General features: G+C 42.4%; 1 protein-coding gene across 4 annotated transcripts in view; it reads left to right on the top strand.

The window, feature by feature from the left end:
* The first annotated feature begins 233 nt into the window (after positions 1 to 233).
* tbc1d12b (TBC1 domain family, member 12b) overlaps positions 234 to 20,520 on the top strand; it is a 23,972-nt gene continuing 3,685 nt past the window's right edge. The window contains exons 1-13 of one of the 4 annotated variants that reach the window (XM_017483445.2): positions 234 to 661; positions 769 to 1,549; positions 5,212 to 5,323; positions 9,005 to 9,061; positions 10,054 to 10,175; positions 12,493 to 12,575; positions 12,826 to 12,943; positions 13,270 to 13,376; positions 16,719 to 16,799; positions 17,812 to 17,909; positions 17,998 to 18,069; positions 18,985 to 19,113; positions 19,326 to 19,435. In XM_017483445.2, coding sequence (XP_017338934.1) covers positions 846 to 1,549; positions 5,212 to 5,323; positions 9,005 to 9,061; positions 10,054 to 10,175; positions 12,493 to 12,575; positions 12,826 to 12,943; positions 13,270 to 13,376; positions 16,719 to 16,799; positions 17,812 to 17,909; positions 17,998 to 18,069; positions 18,985 to 19,113; positions 19,326 to 19,435 — 1,793 coding nt within the window. In that variant the 5' untranslated portion in view covers positions 234 to 661; positions 769 to 845. Of the gene's footprint in view, positions 662 to 768; positions 1,550 to 5,211; positions 5,324 to 9,004; positions 9,062 to 10,053; positions 10,176 to 12,492; positions 12,576 to 12,825; positions 12,944 to 13,269; positions 13,377 to 16,718; positions 16,800 to 17,811; positions 17,910 to 17,997; positions 18,070 to 18,984; positions 19,114 to 19,325; positions 19,436 to 20,520 lie in introns of those variants that run through there. The other 3 variants (XM_017483444.3, XM_017483446.3, XM_053685194.1) reach the window with 3 other exon arrangements.

Raw genomic sequence — 20,520 nt, 5'->3', positions numbered from 1 at the left:
ACGTCGATCGTATGAGTTGCGTTTTTAAAGCAAGAGGAAACGTTAGAATATATGAATATATATATATATATATATATATATATATATATATATATATATATCTCAAGGCTTGCCATTAAATAAAATTTATTATTAATAATAATAATAGTAATAATCATAATACTAATACTAATAATATAAACAGTGACCAGCAGGGGGCGCCGCGTGACCCGTTTTCCCCGCTCGTCAACCCCTTTAGTGACGTCATCGGCATTTCCAAGATGGCTGCAATTCAGGGCTGGAGCAGAGAGAGAGCTAGCGAGCAAAAACTACCGGTTTTAACCCCGAAAGTCGTGGTTATTTGAGTCGTATTGTTGTAAACGGTATCCGTTTACCCTCAGACACCTCACACGGTTCACGTTTCAGCGTTCAGGCGAACATTTTCCGCCATGGTCTGCGAGGAGGAAGTGCTAACTCTGCTAACACCGAAGCCAGCTCGGCACTGTTGTTATGGAGCCGAGTGAAGACCGGAAACGGAGCCGAGAAATTGACTTGTGTCCGAGATGGTTTGATTAGACGGACTTTGGTTTTAAAGCTGATGTGAGCGCGGAAACGCACTGCTTCACCGTGGATAAAAGCCGCCGAGGCGTCGCGGAGATCAGCGGTAGCGCGCAGGCACCGGGTATGTGTTCTAGCTAAGCGGATATCTTCTTTCCGAGAGGAAATCTGCATATTGTCACATCAGTGTGGTGCACGTTGGGAATACGAATATGATTGATTTCGTTACAGGTCGCTCAGCCGCCGTTGGGATCTCTCATCCCGGTCATGAGGTCATTAACGGACTCGCCGAGTCACCGAGGCAGCTGATGGTCGCGTCAGCCGAGGAAGGCAGACCAACATCCTCCGCTGCTCATGTTACGGAGAACCGAGGCGAAATGAACGGACCGGACCCACAGGAGGACAACTTCGGGCACGGCAACGGAAACCATTCCCTCCCGACGCATGATGAAAGCCACCAGGATCGCGCAGTACCGCGTTCCACTGGTCCAGCCAATCAGCGCGCCGCGATCAAGCTCCCGAACGGTCACGTGAGCTGCCTAAACTGCTCATGTCACGAATCGGATGAGGCAGTGCCTAACGGTGAACTGCTGTCAGATGCTGCTGCATCCTCCTCAGCTGGACTGTCTACCTGCTCCATCTTGTGTGCCTCCAGACCTCATTCGGGTCACGTGACCCCACACAACGATGATGATGCTGATGATGCTGATGATGCTTTGAGGTCACGTCACAGGTCATTGTCGTCCAGCTCAGAGGCTGTCGATAGAACTCGGGAATCGGAAACGGCTTCCAACGACTGCTTATCCGAAGAGGATCCGTGCTCCTCCCCCCGGACTCTCTCGAGCCCCGAGGACGGCGAGTCCGGCCCGGACCCGGCGTTCGTGGACGTGAGCCTGAGCTCGAGGAACACGTATGAAATCAGCCGGCGCCAGAGCGCCCCGGACAACGTGGCCGACGTAGCCGAGCCAGCCCTGAGACAGAAGAAGCACGGCATCTCCGAGATCTTCGGCAGGTAGGATCACCCGGCCCGAGCTTTGGAAAATGATTTATTTATTAGGTTCTCGACACGAGGACCAGCGACACTGGAAAGACTCATCAGTAACTCGAGGCCAGAGTGCATGCTGTTATTCATATACATTCCTCACACACACACACACTGCTGACAGGCTGATGTGGAGGCTCCAAAGGGCCAACATGTTCCTGTTAGCTCCTTTAATCAGAGCTGTGAAAGCGCACGTTTAAAAGTGAACAGATGTTAATCATTATCACATGGTAGCAGATCGGCTGAAAGCAGTCCTCACAAATTCATTATAATTATATCCTACTGCAGCTCCACGTACACCTGACAGGCGGATAATAAAGCGTCTGGAATATCCTGATGAGCTGAAACGTTCGACCTGAATTGCTCTGAACTTGACCCGACTGAAGCATGTTAGGAAATTCAGCAGAAGGAAAAGACGGATTGACGGACTGAGAATATTCGACGTGTGAGATTTAAAGAAGCGAGCCGCGAATTGATTTTAGAATCCTAATTAGGTATTTATTTCTGGATGCGAGCATCCGACGTTTACATTTATTAATTTAGCAGACGCTTTTATCCAAAAAAAAAAACAAATGAGGGAATACATGCAAAGCGATGTATCAAGCGGAGAACAATACAAGTAGTGCTACCATACAGGATTTATAATTGAGTTCTAGAGAAGCAAAGTGTGCAGAGTAGAGGTGTAAGGTTTTTTTTTTTTTTAAATAATGTGGGGTTGGCATTTATTAGGGGTTAGTTAAGGGATCACGGAAGAGGTGGGTCTTTAGCTGATTTTTGAAGATGGTGACAGATTCTGTGGTCCGGATTGAGGTTGTAAGTTCATTCCACCACTGAGGAACAGTTAGTGTGAAGGTTCCTGAAAGGGACCTTGAGTCATGTTGAGTAGGCACTACAAAGCGTCGGTCATTAGTTGAATGCAGATTGCGTGAGGGAACGTAAGCCTTCAGGAGAGTGTTGAGATAGGGGGTGTTGTTCCAGACAAGGACGTACAAGTCGCTCCTGTCCTCTGATCCAACAGAACCGGGCACTTACCTTCACCAAATATCAACACGAGTAAAGACGTCACATCCACGAAACGCCACCGTTTTCTACCCACCTTTATTTGCATGATCTGGACTCCATGTCGTTATTCACTCGTATACAGAAACATCAGTGTGCATGTTTGTGCACAGAACATTTTAATATGCTATACGCAGTCTTTTTAATACACACGAGGTGTCTGTGCCTGCGGAGTTCCTGAAATTCTTCTGTAGTCAGGAACACAGCTGAAGGCTGCTAGTCGAGCGGTCTGTTTGTCAGGCGAGCGAACGTATCGCTTGCTAATGTTCCGTGAAAAGCCTGTTTGACGCGAGTAAACGGATGGATGGGATGTCGAGCGCACAGGTTAAAATTTCTCAAAGTCATCAGAAGCTGAACTGACTTTCAACTCTCGGTCATTCTGCACGCCCCCTCCCTCCGTGTCCGTAGAGGTACGCTGCTGTTTTCTCAATAGCTACGCAAGGGAACGGGTTCGCATTAAATTCAGCAACATCCTCAGTGTCAGTCAGATTCTGGCTTCTGAAGTGCTGACTTCCAAACTCTTTATTTTTATTATTATTATTATTATTATTATTTTTTTTTATTATTTTTTTAAAATCTGCGCTGTAAGAAATTAACTTTTCCTGTGCCCTGATTCAAATGCACGTATCGTGCTGACAGTATGGCGGATTTCGTTGTTTCATCCCTGCAGCGAAAATTTTGGAATCTCAAATCGAACATCGGTAGGGTCGTCGTGTTCCTCGGTTCAAGAAATGAACGCTGCGACACTTTCCCTCGACACCCAGAGCACGTCAGCTTGCTGAATCGGGTCACTGATGGCAAAAAGAAAGAGAGTCTCTTGGCTCAGATTGAATTCAATGTTTTAGACAGGTGATGTTCAGATGTCCATCGTGTCTACTGTAGTCTCCGATTTCATGTTTCTGACGGGGGGGATCGGAAGGGGGGCGCAAATTGTTTTCAAGGAAAAAACACAGACAGGGCATCATTTGGGTACTTTGTATTTTTTATTATTATTATTATTTTTTTAAATTTTCAAATAGAATGTGTATAAATGAAAAACCCCGCGTTCCCTCTGTATTTTCTTGTTGCTGCTTCTTCTTGTTGCTTTTCTTGTCTAGCTGTCAGTGCAGACCAGTGTTGCCAACTTAGTAACTTTTCAGACCCCTTTAGCGCCTTTTTCACTGCAAAAAAAAAAATAAAACACCTAGCGCCAAATCTTTCGACTTTTTGGATAAACCTTAGTTACTTTCCAAATATCACCAGTACTGTCCTGCAAGCGCGAGGTCGCGCTTTCCCGCTGCACTCACACCTCTCTCTGCGTCTGCTCTGTTCAGTGAGAGTCTGAGAGCTGGACATTTAACAATGTCGTGGATAACGAGACGCGACCTTCATCCCAATTTACATCCTTCATATACGAATGTTTTTTAAAACGCAAGACGAATGTAATGCAACCTGTTTCACATGTAAAATAGTCCACGTTATTTCAACCTAGCTCTCTTGTTCAGAGTAGTTCTAGTGTTCAGAAACGTTTTTGATCATTCATGTTCCATACCTGTCCGTTATATAGTTTTATAAAAGTCATCAAAGTTATGAAAAGTAATTTAAAATAAAGTACAAAAACACAGTAGCAAAAATATCTATCTATCAAAAACATATTATAGATTAGGATATATATATATAGATAGGTAGATAGATTGATTTTATATAGAATAGGTAATCATTATATCTGGTCTCCTCCAATATTGGGGGGGTGCCACATGATAGGGGAGGCTTGAGGGGGCTTTAGTTACAAAAGGTTGCGAATTTCTGATTTAAACCCTTATTCTAGTTGTTGAGGATGATAACCAAGTGTGTAAATACAGGACGTAGGTGTTGGAAAAATAAACCCAAGCACGTGAGCTCGACCTTGATGCTGAGTGCAAACAGTTTGGTTGATTTGCGGTGCACGGTGAGGTGAACACTGAAAACCAAGAATACGTCAATCTGACACCGAGTACGAGTATTAGCTCAGTACTGGCCTCGAGCACTGGTTCTGTATCGGATCAAATTTCACACGTTTCCTCGTCTGAGCCACTGACCTATTTTTAAAAATGCAAAGTATCATAGTCGGGCTCATTAGCTGCCATCTCATTAGCTGCCATCTTAAGCACATCATTAAATCAAAGAACAGGATGAAGGAAAAAACCCCACATGTCTAAGAGATACAGGCTGGAGAGTAGGAAGCTTCTAGTGAAATCTATTAGGCTTGAGTTTAGCAGTGCTTTTGTAATGGCTGCATGCAAAACTGGGTTACAGATCTACTCTCTGTTTTAGCACTTCTGCAAAAAGCCTGCACAAAGTGGAACATTACCAGGAAACGTCACGCACCGTGTGTTTTTTGTCTAGAGATTCATTTACATGGCCTTATGCTGCCTCTCAGTTCTCCATCAGAGTTTGTTTTTGGTAGAGACCTTTTACCTTTTATTGGCAGTCTGATGAGAGTGCACCAGATTTTGTTTTTGACCGCTCACAGATTTCTTTAGTTTCTGTGTCAGTAAAAAAAAAAAAATGCCAAAAGTGTGTTAAAGATGCTCCCTTGCTTGTGTGTTTGCCAGGGGCCTGTTCTCCAGAAAGCAGAAAGAGTCTGCAAGTGTTCCTGGCTGGAAGCTGTTTGGGAAGGTCCCGCCGAGAGAGAGCCCTCCCAAAGACTCCAAAACCATCCAACAGGTCTCCTTGCAAAGTCACACTTTCCTAAAAATATGTCAAACATTTGCCCACGTCCTGGGATTTTTTCAAGATCACGTATCTGACCTAGTGGTGGGTGGCATTCTTGAAATACTGTTATCACCGCGATTAAGCAAGGCTACGGGAACGTGCGTAGAATTTGCCTTAAAACGTTGCTTAGTGGGAAAACTGCCAGGTTTTGCAATCATTCAGTGTTTCCAGGTTGTTGGACGTTTACCATAAGAGTTTTTAGTGTTTCAGACAGTACGTTTACATGGACAACAATAGTAACATAATTTTCGTTATGGTACCGTATACAGTTTTGGGTGTTTTTATTTTTAATTTTTACAAATGTTTCAAGTGCAGTTAATTATTTGTCATGCTATACGTCCAAATAGACGACTGCTTGAAGCCGTGGGCTGCGTCTCAAACCGCGTACTTACTTACTATATAGTAGCCGAGATACATGTAGTTCTCCTGCTATATAGTAGGTAAGTACGCGGTTTCGAACGCAGCCGTGCTCTTGTGTTTGCCGTTAAACGGTTGAGCGCTGCCGTGTGTGATCGTGTCCTGTCGCAAAATGCAGTGAAAACTCCCATACGACGTAATGACGTGTGCTGTCAATCGATCTACGTTCTATAACGTAAAACGGGAACATGAAAGGAGTATTCTAAAAGCGACTCATGTAAACACCTTAATCACAGTATTGTCTTATTTAGAATAAGGTCAATAATTAGATTACTGCTGTCCATGTAAATGAAGTCAGTGACAGGTTTTTATGCTTGTAGCAAAGATGACTAGCTGAGTTTCAGGGCTCAAAAACGTTCTAATACTTCTCTCAACATTGAGACATGGCATTCTATGGACAAAATGTTCTGGTTTTAGTAAGACTAGTCTCCAGCTGCTGCATTTCGACTAACCTTGGCGTGTTTTCAAACCAGCTGGAACTTCCAGACAACAATAATCAGCAGTAGTCCATCCTACTGGTAGCAAAAGAGTCAATATTCATGCCAAGAACTTTCATTGCTACATATGATGCAACCGAAAGGCCATCAAGAGTTACCATATAATCAGAGAGCTTACTTCGAGCTGCCTGTGGCCTTGGTAGGAATACTTCTGTTTTCTCAGAATTAAGTATGAGGAAGTTACTCAGCATCCAGTATCTAATGTCCTTTACATATTCCTCAACTTTATTAAGCTGGTGTCTGTCACCTGGTTGTAGCTGAGACGTACAGCCATCAGCATGGCAGTAGAAGCTAATAAGATTTTATGTTTATGTTGAACACCAGATTTGACTTTTGTATACATTGAGCGGTCGACATTAACATTTTACAAACTGATAGGAGTCGGTAAGATAAGACCTGGGCCAGGAATACGTCTTTCCCTTAACTCCTACCCAGTGTTGTACAGTAGTCTGGCTAGAACATTATATGATATGATCTACGTTGTAGAAAGCTACAAGGTGACACAACTGTGATCAAAGGAGAGTAGTAGTTCATTTGCTACTTTAACCGGCGCTTCCTCAGTACTGTGATGAGGCTTAAACACTGATTGAAGTAATGAATGTATGTGATTCCTATGTAAGTATGCTTAGCTGCTGAGCTGCAGTGTTTTTGAGGGTCTTGGAAATAAGTGGGAGGTTTGACATTGATCTATAGTTTGACAGCTGACCAGGTTCAAAGTTTTTTTTTTTTTTTTTTTTTTATAAATGAGTGGTTTGATAAGCATATAGGTGTCGGACGTAGTACAGAATTTGATTTTGAGGAGGAACTCGGTGAAGTAAATTTAGCCTGTTGGATATGGGGGAAAGTCCCGATTCTAGGGATTGCAATTGCTCTACTGATTGAGGATATGTTGGTTTCTGTATACATAGGTAACGTTAATACCTTTTCAACTTTCCACTGTTCAATAAATAATTCATCGCTACTACATAGTGTTGGTATTTGCACTTCGGTTGATTATATATAAGATTCAAGGATTATAGTTGTTGTTGTCTTTTACATTAACGAGAGAGAGATGCTGATCTAGCTCTCCAGTTTGTTCATCAGTGTCCTATTGATTCTTTTTCTCAATTTCTTAGATGCTTAGATATTTCTCAGACGAAAGGGATTGATAAGTGCCTTTTAGGTCAGGACCTGAACAATGTAAACTAAACGAGCGAAACTGTACGCGGAGAGGAGGCCGGAATATAACTGGATGATGTTATCAAACAAAGCATTGGAAGGGTTTCAGCAGCATCTGAAACGCTAAAGGATTACAGTAGAGTTCAGATATAAAATACTAAAACGCCCCTTCAGGTCCATTTCCTCTAGTGTGTGTTAAGAATGAGGAGGAATACAGGGCCCGTATTGTTGCTGCAGTTCAAATCCAGACATCCAGCTGGCGGACGCTTCTGGATTATGGCCAGGTCGGATTTCTGAGCGCACACGAATTCTTTCTCCACGTTCGAGTCTCTTCCACTGTTTACCCGAGCGAGACAAGAACGTGACCAGTAGGCTGCCATTTCAGCCTCTGCATTTATCTACAACCTTGATGGTCTTCTCGGTGTTTAACACGTTCACAAACAGGCCAAAGCTTTTCGCCTTTATTCCTGCCGATGATGGACATGTACAGTATAAAAAAGTCCAGGGTGTGATAACTGTCCAAAGCAGTATAGTACAGTGTTTGCATACAAACAGACAAAGTTGTGTAAATGACATTACATGCACATGAGGACGCTGGAGGAACTGTTGAAATATTGCTTAAAAAGCCCTTTGAGTTCCAACGATCCAAGGGAGCGAAGTTCGCCGTGCTCTTGGGTTGGAGGTATGGTATTTGGTACTTGTGGGCATCTGTGAGCTCATGTATCGTGAAAGAGTGTAGATAGCGTTTTCTTCTGAGCGTGTTACGCTGCCCTGTGATGCAGCATGAGCGGCAGTTTGAAGAACATGTGTGTAGTTTCTGAGGAAGCACATGTTTTCTTGGTTGATAGAGGAGAGCTGGCTGGTGGGTGGGTGGGAATTGGCAGGTGAGCAAATTGGTGAGAACATGTGGTTTGAAATAAAAAACTGTATTAAATTTCTGTCACAATAGTGATTTTTATATGATCATATCGCTCAACCCAAGCATATTTCAGCACAGTGGTGTACCTGGGAATGATGCTCCCCCGCCCAGCCTGAAGTACTTAAGGCTCCCTAAAAAGTTGTGTATGTAATTATGACTCACTTAGCTTCGAGGTAAGCCAAATGTCATTCCCAGCCTCCTGGTTCCAGGCAGCTTCGGTACTCCGAGGTCCTTCTGACTAAATGCTGCATGCGAATAACCTCAAGTGCTCGGGAAAAAAATTTCCTGACATGTGATCTAAAGTAGTCCATTTCAGCACAAAGTGCTTAGCGAGCTAGCAAAAAACGCTCACACCCTTCACACGAGTCAGTCAAGAATTCTAGGGATGGGAGTCGTTAATAATAAACGAAAGGCCGTAGGGGTAAGTTCGCATATCGTCACATTTCTGTGCAGTGTTTTGAGGTAGACTTTTAAGGAAGGCTCAGTTCTGACGTAGTTCTGCTCATCCAAATATGTGGAAGTAAATTATGAAAGCTCGTTTTGGGCTCTGTGTGATTTTTCCAGAGGTTTGTGTTTATGCTGGTTAAAAAAAAACAACAAACAAATAAAAATAAACTGAGTGCATTCTCTTTCTTTCTTCAGGAGAGTAACCCAGGCAACCTCACATCTGTTTCAACTCCCAATCTGTTAAGCGCTGGGGTATGCCTTTTTTTTTTTTTTTTTTAAATAATAAATGCCTTTTATCCATTGTTATTACGTGTCGTCGTCTCTGCATGGAGCATCGCCTTCCTTTGGCCCGTTTCATCCATCAATATGTCTCATGCTCATGCCTGCTTTCCTGGACGCTTGCCCAGAAGTCGTTTCGCTGGCTTGCAGATGTGTTAGGGTTAGAAATGCTGACGTGCTTCTTAATCAACCTCAGTGAGTCACTATGTCCCTCTTCTGCTTTTCTGCCACGTGTGCGTTCACTTTCTTTTATTTGATGTTCCTGAGCAGGTTAACGCTGTGCTGTACTGTATTGTATATAAAATGTCTAGCCATAATAATGTCGTCTAGATGTGTAAAGAACATCTGCTGATATGAGGTTATGTCTGCATGCTTTATAATCTCATCCACCATGACCATTGCTCATTTCTCCCCCCTCGTGACCGTGCACATGTCTTGTGGGCTAAACCCCCCCCATTGAACAATATAACTATTGACTACCATTTGGACTCTAAAAGCTTAGGCTTGTGCTGTTTTTCCCCCCACAGAAGTCATCTATGGCATTGTGGTCTTGAAGGCACGAAATGCAGAGAATAGGGAACTGTCCCTATTCAAATTTCCCAGACGTTGGGTTGGTTTCTTCAAAATGAGTTTCACAGCTCGGTGCCTCATGACGTCATCTCTTTAGCTTTAAGACGTGCCCTATGCCCTCCTCACTGAGTTTATAGTGACCTTTCATTTTCTCGTAATTATAAAAATCACACGCCATGGCCTGAAGGCCCCAGTGGTCCTTGTGATCTTGATCCCCGTCATCTGTTTTCTTGCTGCCTCGTTCACCTTTCACATCCCCTACATTGTTTCTAAAGCAACTTCCCATTCTGTAAACCCTGTGACCTCCATTCAGTTTGCTCGTCTTCCAGCCCTGAGGGTTTAACTAACAGGAAATGATTCTAAATTATTTTTTAATTTTTTTTTATTATTCACAGGAATATGAAGCTAAGGCTGGCAAAGGAGCCCATAGCCCATCCCAGCCGGCTCAAGGGCGACGTAAGAATCTGGAGTTTGAACCACTGTCCACCACAGCACTCATATTAGAAGACCGGCCTGCGTGAGTACTGGGGTTAATGGATGGATGGGTACTGGATAAACATTGCTTGGGTTTTAATGTCACTTCAATATCGGTTAGGTTTTGTAAACCCCCCCCCCCACACACACACACACACACACACGCACACCCCACCACCCACGCCAAAATGTCGACGGGCCGACCGACTGATAGTTGCACAATTGTTTTGAGCTCTCCGGCCCCGAGAAGCTCCACTCCCTTCCTCCCATCACTTTGGGCCTGTTCCACAAGCAGCCATGCGAGCCCAAGCCGTGATGCTACCTCCATCGTGTTTAACAGATGAGCGTGTATGTTTTGAATCATGAACAGATCCTTTCTTTCCATCCCTTTGGTAGAGATCAGTCTTAGTTCTGTGGACTAGACTGGATATGCTGTTTATGATTGGACTAATTAGCATTTGTTAGGAAATAAAGGGCGTTTTAATATTTTTTTAATAATTGTATAATTATATTTTGTCCACTAAGCGCGCCGGGCCAACGAAGTTCTCACAAATGTCGACATTCGCACTGAGCATAAAGTATGTTGGCCATGACCTTGTACAAGTATCCAATGATTTCTTGCTCACTAAAAGATAAAACCATGCCTGGCTGCCTGTCCAGTTCCTTATGAGCTCTGGGCTGTGCATATGATATCACCCTTACACACCCAGCTATTGTGTTTCTTTCTGTATAGTTGTTGCTGCAGCGTTTTCAGTACCAGCCCCAGCCTGGATTTGTTTAGCAAAACATGCCGGCGCCTCACAAGACACCGCCGTTTACCCTGTTGTGGAATTCTAGACTCTAAATCTTAATTTTCACGTCATCACACATGCTAAAGTAAGATCGGTGTCGGGTAGCATTAGAGCCTCTTTGACCTCAGCGCCATCTCGGGATAAAGCACAGCGCATTACCGAGCTTCCAAATGAGCTCTCGGCATTATGTCCTGCTTCTCAGCCGTCCTGCACACAGTCCTCGTCGTCTCTGCCTGCAGATCAGGGCGTGGCGTGCGGCGCGCGCTGTATCGTTTAGCTCAGCGACGTGCTCACTTCTCTGGAACAAAGAGCTCGAAATGAGCCTCGACTTATTCGACGGCTCCCGTTTCACCACGTGGCTCATTCAGACCGGCTCCCTTTATTCCGGCACTCATAAAGAATGAACGCTGGCTGAAACGAGAGAGGGATTTGCGATTCGTGAGGTCTAGAGACAAACCTGGAGCAGCAGATAATAAATACTGGCACTCGGGTTCTGGATTGGGGATGGTAATTTTCTAATATGGACACAACGATGTTGAGCTGGTAATCACGCAGTGTGACTGCAAATAAGTAGGGAGTAAAGCACTTCGGGATGTGGCGTTTACGGAAAACAATCAACGGTGGGGTGGGTAGAGACTTCAAGGTTAACACCCTGAAGTCGATTATTTATCTATATCCGCATATCAAGTGTTTTATTCCTCTTATACATTTACCAGAACGTCATGTCACGTGATACATTTTAATTCGTTTATAGTTACGTTTTCGTTGTGGAACATATGCTGAACAGTCGTTTCCTCTCTTGTTTCTCTTTGTTTCTCTTGCATGTTAGAAACTGCAAAGCCTTTTGCAGCTCTGTTGTTATAGAAACTCAATCAACACTTGCTAGCAAATCAGAGTTGAGAACTCAACAGCACTGCTGTGTGATTATAACGTGATTGTATTTAATGTACCTGCTGTTTGTTCAAGCAGAATGTTGATGAACTCTGGAGCAGATTAAACTCCGTGTCAAAGCATGGCAATTTACAGAAGAAGGAAAAACCCCGACGTCTAAATGTAAATGGTTTTAATAAGCCACGCCCCTACAGTGCACCATTCAGTTCAAGTTCAAGTGGCTTTGTCATTTCGACCATTTACAGCTGGTACAGTACACGAAACGAAACAACATTCCTCTAGGAACGTGATGCTACGTAAAACAACACACTAACCACATGAGACGACACAGAACTAAATAAGAGCTACACATATCTACACAAAGCGCATATGCAAATGTGTGCTAACAACACAGGACGGTAGAATACTACTAAAACAGGACAGTGGGCACAGTAAGTGACAGTGTAGCGCCGAACAGTACACAGTTTTAGTGTGGATGCCGGACGTAACAAGTAGTGCAAAAGATAGGTGTAACAGAGTAACAATATAATTTAAAAAAGTTATAAATGTGAACATAACATGCTATGACAGTATGTTGCATGATGATGTTTCTGTTTCTCGTTTTCTCTGATGCGTTATTTATTTATTTATTTATTTATTTATTTATTTATTTATTAAACCCACTTGCTTCCTTTTCAGCAATCTTCCGGCTAAACCCGAGGAGGAAGCTCAGCGCCACCGGCAGGAATACGACGAAATGGTGGCTGAAGCCAAGCGACGAGGTAAAAGCAGAGATCTGCTTAGAAACCAAGTCATAGACGGATCTCTCATTCGCCGCGTGTTCTATCCTTCACTACGTCGAGCTCGAAACGTTCACTAAATGAAATTCTCCTAAGCAGATATGTGAATGAGATTTGTATCGTGTTTGAACCAGTGTTCGGGTTACTGACTTGGCTGACTCATTGCTCATCATCAGTTATCCCTTTTAATAGGGATCAGCGTTTTGGTTATTATTTTGTTGTGTGTGTGCAGAGTTGAAGGAGGCTCAGAAGAAGAAGCAGCAGATGAAGGAGCGCTTCAAGCAGGAGGACAGCATCGTTAACGCCATGGTGGTGTGGAACACTGAGGTCCTGCCCAACTGGGACAGCATGTGAGCACCTCCTCACCCATCCATATTGGGGTTTCTGAATTCATTCTGGGGGCAGAAGGACAACACTGGATCAGTATTTCAGTTTTAAATAAGTGACATTTATTCCGTCATGGAAGCCAGGATTATGAAGTGATGGTATAAAATTGAACATCTGTATACACTGGAGTAGGTAACAGTCCACAGCGGCCACTTAATGTCCTCCGATGATTGAATAACAAACTCATGTTAATAGGGATTGGACTTGCACTGCTAATTCATACAGACAATATAACCGGTTGATTTTAAAGGCGTCAACCCGCCTCTTCGTTTCCTCCTGCCTTGTTTAGGCGCGGCACACGCAGGGTTAAAGACCTGTGGTGGCAGGGTCTTCCACCCAACGTCCGCGGCAAAGTGTGGAGTCTAGCCATCGGCAACGAGCTCAACATCACCCCAGGTATTCGAACGATTTAATGAGCCTAGATGTAGAACCTAGGGTTTCTTTTAAAATTACATAATGAACCATTTTGTTTTATGACGGACTTAATATTGAGTGAAATGCACTGATGGGCTTCAGTTTGAATTTTGCTCCCTTAATAAGTTAAGCTTTCTATATACAGGCAAGCTACATTAATATATGTAAGTTATTTAGTTATGTCCTGTATGTATACGAATAATAACACCACTGGGGTTTATATATACATAGGCCTACGGGTGCATCTCAAAAAATCAGGGTTTTTTTCCATAAGTTAATTCAAAAAGTGGAACTTTTCATATATTCTGGGTTCATTACACATAAAGTGAAATATTTCAAGCCTTTTTTTTGTTTTGTTTTAATCTTGATGATTATGGCTTACAGCTCATGGACATCAAAAACTCAGTCTCTCAAAATATTAGAATAAAGAATTAATAATACAGAAATGTCGACCTTCTGAAAAGTATGTTAATTTATGCACTCAATACTTGGTCAGGGCTTTAATCCTTTTGCACGAATTACTGCATCAATGTGACGTGGCATGGGGGAAATCAGCCTCTGGCACTGCTGAGGTGTTCTGGAAGTCCAGGTTGCTTTGATAGCGGCCTTCAGCTCGTCTGTTTTGTTGGGTCTGGTGTCTCTCAGAGATTCTCTATGGGGTTCAGGTCAGGAGAGTTTTCTGGACAATCAAGCACAGTAACACCATGGTCAGCAAACCAGTTACTAGTAGTATTGGCACTGTAGGCAGGTGCCGAGTCCTGCTGGAAAAGGAAATCAGCATCTCCATAACTTGTCAGCAGATGGAAGCATGAAGTGCTCTCTCTCCTGGTAGACGCTGCATCGACTCTCCACTCGAGAAAGCACAGTGCTCCAACACCAGCAGATGACATGACTCCCAAATCATCACTGACTGTGGAAACTTCACACTGGACTTCAAGCAGCTCGGATTCTGTTCCTCTCCACTCGTCCTCCAGACTCTGGAACCTTGATTTCCAAATGAAATGCAACATTTACCTTCATCTTCCCCGTGATTGTGCTTGTGTGTACTGAGCCAGACTGACAGATTAAAGCATCAGGAAACCTTTGCAGGTGTTTTGAGTTAATTAGCTGATTAGAGTTCTTCTCAGGTCGACATTTCTGTATTATAAATTCTTTATTCTAATATTTTGACATACTGGATTTTTGATGTCCATGAGCTGTAAGCCGTAATAATCAAGATTAAAACAAAAAAAACCTTGAAATATTTCACTTTGTGTAATGAATCTAGAATATCTGAAAGTTCCACTTTTTGAATTCAATTACAGAAAAAAAATTTTTCCACTCTCTCTCTTTACACACTTTCACACACACACACACACACACACACACACACACACACACATATATATATATATATATATATATATATATATATATATATATATATATATTATAAATGTTGAATTCACAAAAACAACCATGAACATCCATTGCTAGCAGGGAAGTGGTGGCTCGGAGGTTAGTTCTCTGGAGAGTTGTTGGTTCAAATCCCGGTACTACCAATCTGCCACTATTGGGTCATTGAGCAAGGCTCTTAACCCTCGTCTGCTCAGCTTGCTTTAGATAAAAGTATCTGCCACTTCCTGCCTCCTCCCTAGAGGCTGTCTCATGATGCCTGTCTATTCAGAAAGAGCTCGCTATTGAAAGAGTAAACAGGCATTCTAGCCAAAGCATCATGCGTTCAGGGGGCGTGGCTTTGAAGGGAGTACTGAAGGAATGAGCCGTAGTTGCAAAACAGCAATTTTCAAGGAAACATCCACCAAATTGCTGACTATACCTTTTAATCACGCTTGGGAAATATCTGCCTAAAACGACTTCTTTATTTAAAAAGTCATTATATACTGTAGCTGCAATAACGCTCAAGTTTCCTAGCACTGAAAAATCATAGACAGTAACGTCTATTAGGGCTGCACAATAAATCGAACTACCCGCAATTACATGGACATGATCGACTGCGATACTGAGGTTTAAATTTGTCCTCCGCTCATAGAAAACTCTGCTGCAGATCAAAACAAGCGCTTCCTAAACTTACAGCCAGTCACCATAGAGCGGCGCAGGTATGACGTCATTTTGAAATGCCAAAACCCAGAAACGAGTTAGCATTTTAGCACTCATGCTCCCAGCTTCGCTTCGTGCCCCAGCGCTTCGTGCGAGGGGAAATCGTGACTCTAACATGTTGCTAAGTGGGACTACAGACGATGTCGGGGACATTAAACGTCTTCACGCCGAACAATAAAAAACTTTGCAGATAAACTGGTTCAGGTGTGCTGTGCACAATTCCCAAAAAAACGTGGATGAAGATTCATCCACAGAGTGAATCCGTATTATGGAAAGTGTTTTTAAATAAAGTTTGGAGAAGTAGTCAGAAGCTCGGTGATGGTGACGTTGAAGTCGAGTGACCGTGGTGTAGTTCGTTTACAGCACACGGTTAGCTGTTTATTTCTTGCGATTGTATTTAGGTTTCAAACTTCATAAAAGTTGTGTTCATTTGTGAAAATGATCTTGATGGACAAAACGTGTTAGTGTTGTAAACTTTTGTTGATCACAGAATTAATTTTTTTGCAATAATCCAAAAGTCTATGTAAAAATCCTATTGTGTTTTTGTCGAGGGAACCGGTGTGACGATAACGTCCGGGTTTCCTGCGTCACCGCTCTATTGGGTGATGTGGCTGCGTCTCTCCTCCTGTAAACATCACCTTTTCTGCATTCGCCTGAATTGTTTTCATTTGGTTGCATATTGTTATATTTGATGTATATTTTCCTTTTGGTTGATGGCATTTTTATTTTCACTTATCCTATATTTTGGGTAAAATTTTTATTTATATTTTGCTTCTAGGAGACGATGCACTTTAAGGACCAGTCTAATTTGATGCAAAGATTTGTACATTACAGGAATGTAGCACAACAAGGAGGTGAAAGCAGTGGCCTGTTTATTTAAATGTGAAAGTGCAATAAGAATATTTTGTCACTAAAATCAATGAATAATCGTGATCTCAATATTGATCAAAATAATCATGATTATCATTTTGGCCATAATCGTGCAGCCCTAACGTCTATAGTAACAGAGCTGCCACTAACATACGTGCATGTTGCATTGAGACTAGTGTGGAAGTTGTAATATATTTATCGGTTTGGTCTTGCTTCAATTCTTGCAGTAAAAACAAACAAACAGCAGAAGCATGAAAGAACTTTTCAGCTCGGGGTTTGTGTCCAAGATAAATCAAGCTCGCTTTCTTTCTCCCCATGTTTCCTTCCTCACTCGTCTTGCTGTCCACTTCTTGGCAGAGCTGTACGAGATCTTTCTCTCCCGGGCTAAGGAGCGTTGGAGGAGCTTCCGAGAGACAGGCAGCGAGGTCGAGGCAGAGGGTACGTCTTTACAAACACCACGTGTAGACGGAAACGTCCGAATCCTCCTGCTTCCCTGCTTTCGTTCGAGCCAGTTCCTCAATATGAACTTCCTCTCAGACACCAGGCCCAGTTAACTGCAGCTTTTCCCTCTGCTTTTCCACACAGCTGTCTTCAGGCTTGTCTTAAACTCTGAGCTGTTCTCCAGGGACAGGAGCTCTTCCTGTACTTGTGCCTGCATTGTACTTTGCTCTTTTCACATCTGCAGTGTGTATGGTTTATTTTATTTAATTTTTTGTGGTACCCCCCCAGATTATGAGTGCAGAAAGGCCTTAAGTTTTACATTTTGCTTTAATCACAGTCAAGCGAAATCACTTTAGCTAAGTTTAATAGAGCATTTTTCTGACGCCCTCTCAGACTGAAGTGAACCACCGCACTTGAATTAGCCACGTCTAAAACAGCTGAAAGTGTACAGTATATGGTGTATTGTAATTCCCCAAAATTAAAATACATACAAAAACACTATTTTGGGAGAAAATTCTTTCACGTCATAGCTTTTTAGGATGTCGGTAGTTTATTACCCCTCATAAGACAATAAGCTTTGAAATAATTTGCCGAGACCATGATTCATATCGTGGCTGGATGAGTGGGAACGTTACTTCCAGAAGCAGGGCTGTTGAAAACAGAGAGCAGTAGGCGTGTGAGATTAGTCCTTTCCTTCTTTTTGTGCTGCTTCAGCAAAATTTCAGGCAGGAATGAGTTGAAACCACTTTTTTTTTTGCTGATTTATTCACTTTATATTGCTTACCAGTTGTCCTTTTCTTTACTTGAACTCACTGTATTGAGTTAACGTCAGTGTATGGCTAGATAAAGTGTTTCTCCTCACTGTAGTTATCACAATGCATAAATCATAACGAGAGTACAGTCCTGCTTTTCATTTATTTATTTGTTTGTTTGTTTGTTTGCTTGTTTTCCCAACATATAAAATGTGTCTGCGTATGAACGTACGCCCGTGTCGCCGCGTCGTCCACAGCCGACAGCGGAGCGTCGCTGGCGGACCGGGAATCCAGCCTGGATCTGATCAAGCTCGACATTTCCCGCACCTTTCCCTCGCTGTTCATCTTCCAGAAGGTGAGTTTAGTAAACGTTCACACTGCTCAGGATGGGTTTCGAGCACGTAAACAAGCCGTGACCTCTTTCTTCTCTGTCATTCTGTCAGGGAGGGCCATACCACGACCTCCTGCACAGCGTGCTCGGGGCGTACACCTGCTACCGGCCTGACGTGGGATATGTGAGTGTGAAACGGTTTCAGAGGAAACCGTGTAGACGTGCTACAATGTTTGTATGTAGAGCTAAACGGAACAGCTTAAACGGTCAGGAGTAGTTTTCGTCTTGTAACTTATTATAATAACTTAATGGTAACATGAATTTTCACAATGCTAAACAAATCGATTAAAATATATATTGTGTACTGGGCTCCACGAGTTGCACAGCTGTTTAAAGTTCCACCATATAATCAACAGACGGCAGATTTAAAGTGCACCTATTATGGTTTTTCAAATGTTACATTTCGTGTAATGTGTTGTAGAGCTGTTTGAGAATGTAAAGTCTGTTTCAAAAATCAAAGCGCACAACAAACAGGGTTATTGATTCTCGAAAGAAGGAGCCGATTCTGAACAGCTGAAACGAGTCGTTAGTAATTCCAGACTTACTTCCTATAGTAACCTATGTAGGTTTGTAACAAAAAACCCCGCCTCTGGCCTTCATTATCTGCTCACTGACAGCGGTAGACCAATCAGAGCAGAGTATGTTCTCTGAAAGGAGGCGTTTAGAATGAATCCTTTAGAACGGATCATTGAATGAGTCATTTGTGACGGGGGGGGGTAATGCTGCAGTTTAAATTATGAGCACATTAAAGTGTTTTTTGACCTCAGATGCATGTAAATCTATTGTAGGAGACATTTAAAACAAAATTAGGTATGTTTCAAAACCATAATAGGTGCACTTTAAATATCGACAACTATCCAAGCACGCATAACTGCACCCTACAGATGAATTGATCTCCGCACGTTTTGCTTAAGTGCTCGACATTTGAATATCGGAGAATCGTTAGCATGCAGAAATACACCAAAAGAGCAGCCACACACACATACCCCTTTGCCCCTGTTGCTACTCAGTGTGTGCTGAATTGTTAACATCACCGCAGGTGCAGGGCATGTCGTTCATCGCCGCCGTGTTAATCCTGAACCTGGAGGAGGCCGACGCCTTCATCGCCTTCGCCAACCTCCTGAATAAACCCTGTCAGATGGCTTTCTTCAGAGTGGACCATGAACTGGTACAGAACTCTCAACACATCTGGGGTTTTTGAATGAATGAATGAATGCCTTTTATTGTCACTATACATATGTACAATGAAATTAAGACTGGAAAGGAGAGCCGTGAGCCGCAGCAACGGTGTGCGCCGCCATCTTGGTTTTATTTATTTATGTATTTATTTTTTGGTTCTTCTGTGGTGTTGACTTTGCCGTGCTGCTTCTTCACCTGCAGATGCTGAAGTACTTCGCAGTGTTCGAGGTCTTCTTTGAGGAAAATCTTCCCAGGTTGTTCAGTCACTTCCAAAGCTCCAACCTCACTCCAGACCTCTACCTGATAGACTGGTGAGTGAATCAGACTTTTCTAACAGGAGGAACATCAATATTTTCTACGGAGGGCTTGATACGTTACTATGAAATGATCTTAAAAATCTTTTGATCTGAAGGTGTATGATTAAAAGTTTGAAATTGACGTTTTATTCACAAAAAAAATCTTAATTTTTTTAAACGGATGACTCTGAGCGAAATATTCAGAAAAGCAACCAGTAAGTGTCCAGCATAGGTGGGAACTCCTTTAAAACTGTTTAAAAAGCATCTCAGGGAGATTCCTCAAGACATCGGGTGAGAAAACACCAAGAATCCATTTCTGGAATTTCTAGGCAAAAGCGGTGTCTAATTTGAAGATGATAAAATACGAAATTATTTTGATTTATTTTGGAATTTTTTTTTTTTATCACAACATAATTCCCAAAGTTCCATTTGTGTTACTCCAGAGTTTTGATTACTTTTATTATTATTCTAAAATGTGTATAAAAATAAATAAATAAAATAAAAATAGAAATAAAGACTGTGTGTGTCTAAACTTTTGACCGGTAGTGTATGTGAACTATTAATAAATATTAAAATATAATAACAGATATGCATCCAAACTGAACCAAAAAGTAATACTCCAAATAACAAATAAAAACAGAGACATCTAAAATGAATCAAAAAACACTTCGAATGACACGACAAAATTAGTCAGCGATGGTTTTTATTTCGTCTCTAGAGGCCGCTCACGTACGCTTTTTGCTTCACACTCAAAAGCATGTAGCTTTTCTTCATAAAATGAGTACATACTTTTAGCGCATAGTATAAGTAGGTGAATTGGGACGCAGCATCGAGCTGAATGGAAGTGTACAAGTTCAGAAGGTGAATATAAATATTTGTAATAATTTGCAAACGGGGGAAAAAATGACGTCTTCTTAGCAGTTTTTTTCATTGTTTCCGTTGGGGTCTAGACTCCAGAGGGTACGATTCACAATTTGAAAAAGAAAATCCACTGTAAACCACAGCGATATCCGGTTTCAATCTAAATACAAAAACACTAAACAGATGCACATAAGCCCTGGTATACAGTTAACTGAAAAGTTTGCACACCCTTCGGGATT

This window comes from Ictalurus punctatus, chromosome 13 (assembly GCF_001660625.3).
Source record: "Ictalurus punctatus breed USDA103 chromosome 13, Coco_2.0, whole genome shotgun sequence".
Lineage (NCBI taxonomy): Eukaryota > Metazoa > Chordata > Actinopteri > Siluriformes > Ictaluridae > Ictalurus > Ictalurus punctatus.
This window is presented reverse-complemented; position numbering and strand designations above follow the sequence as displayed.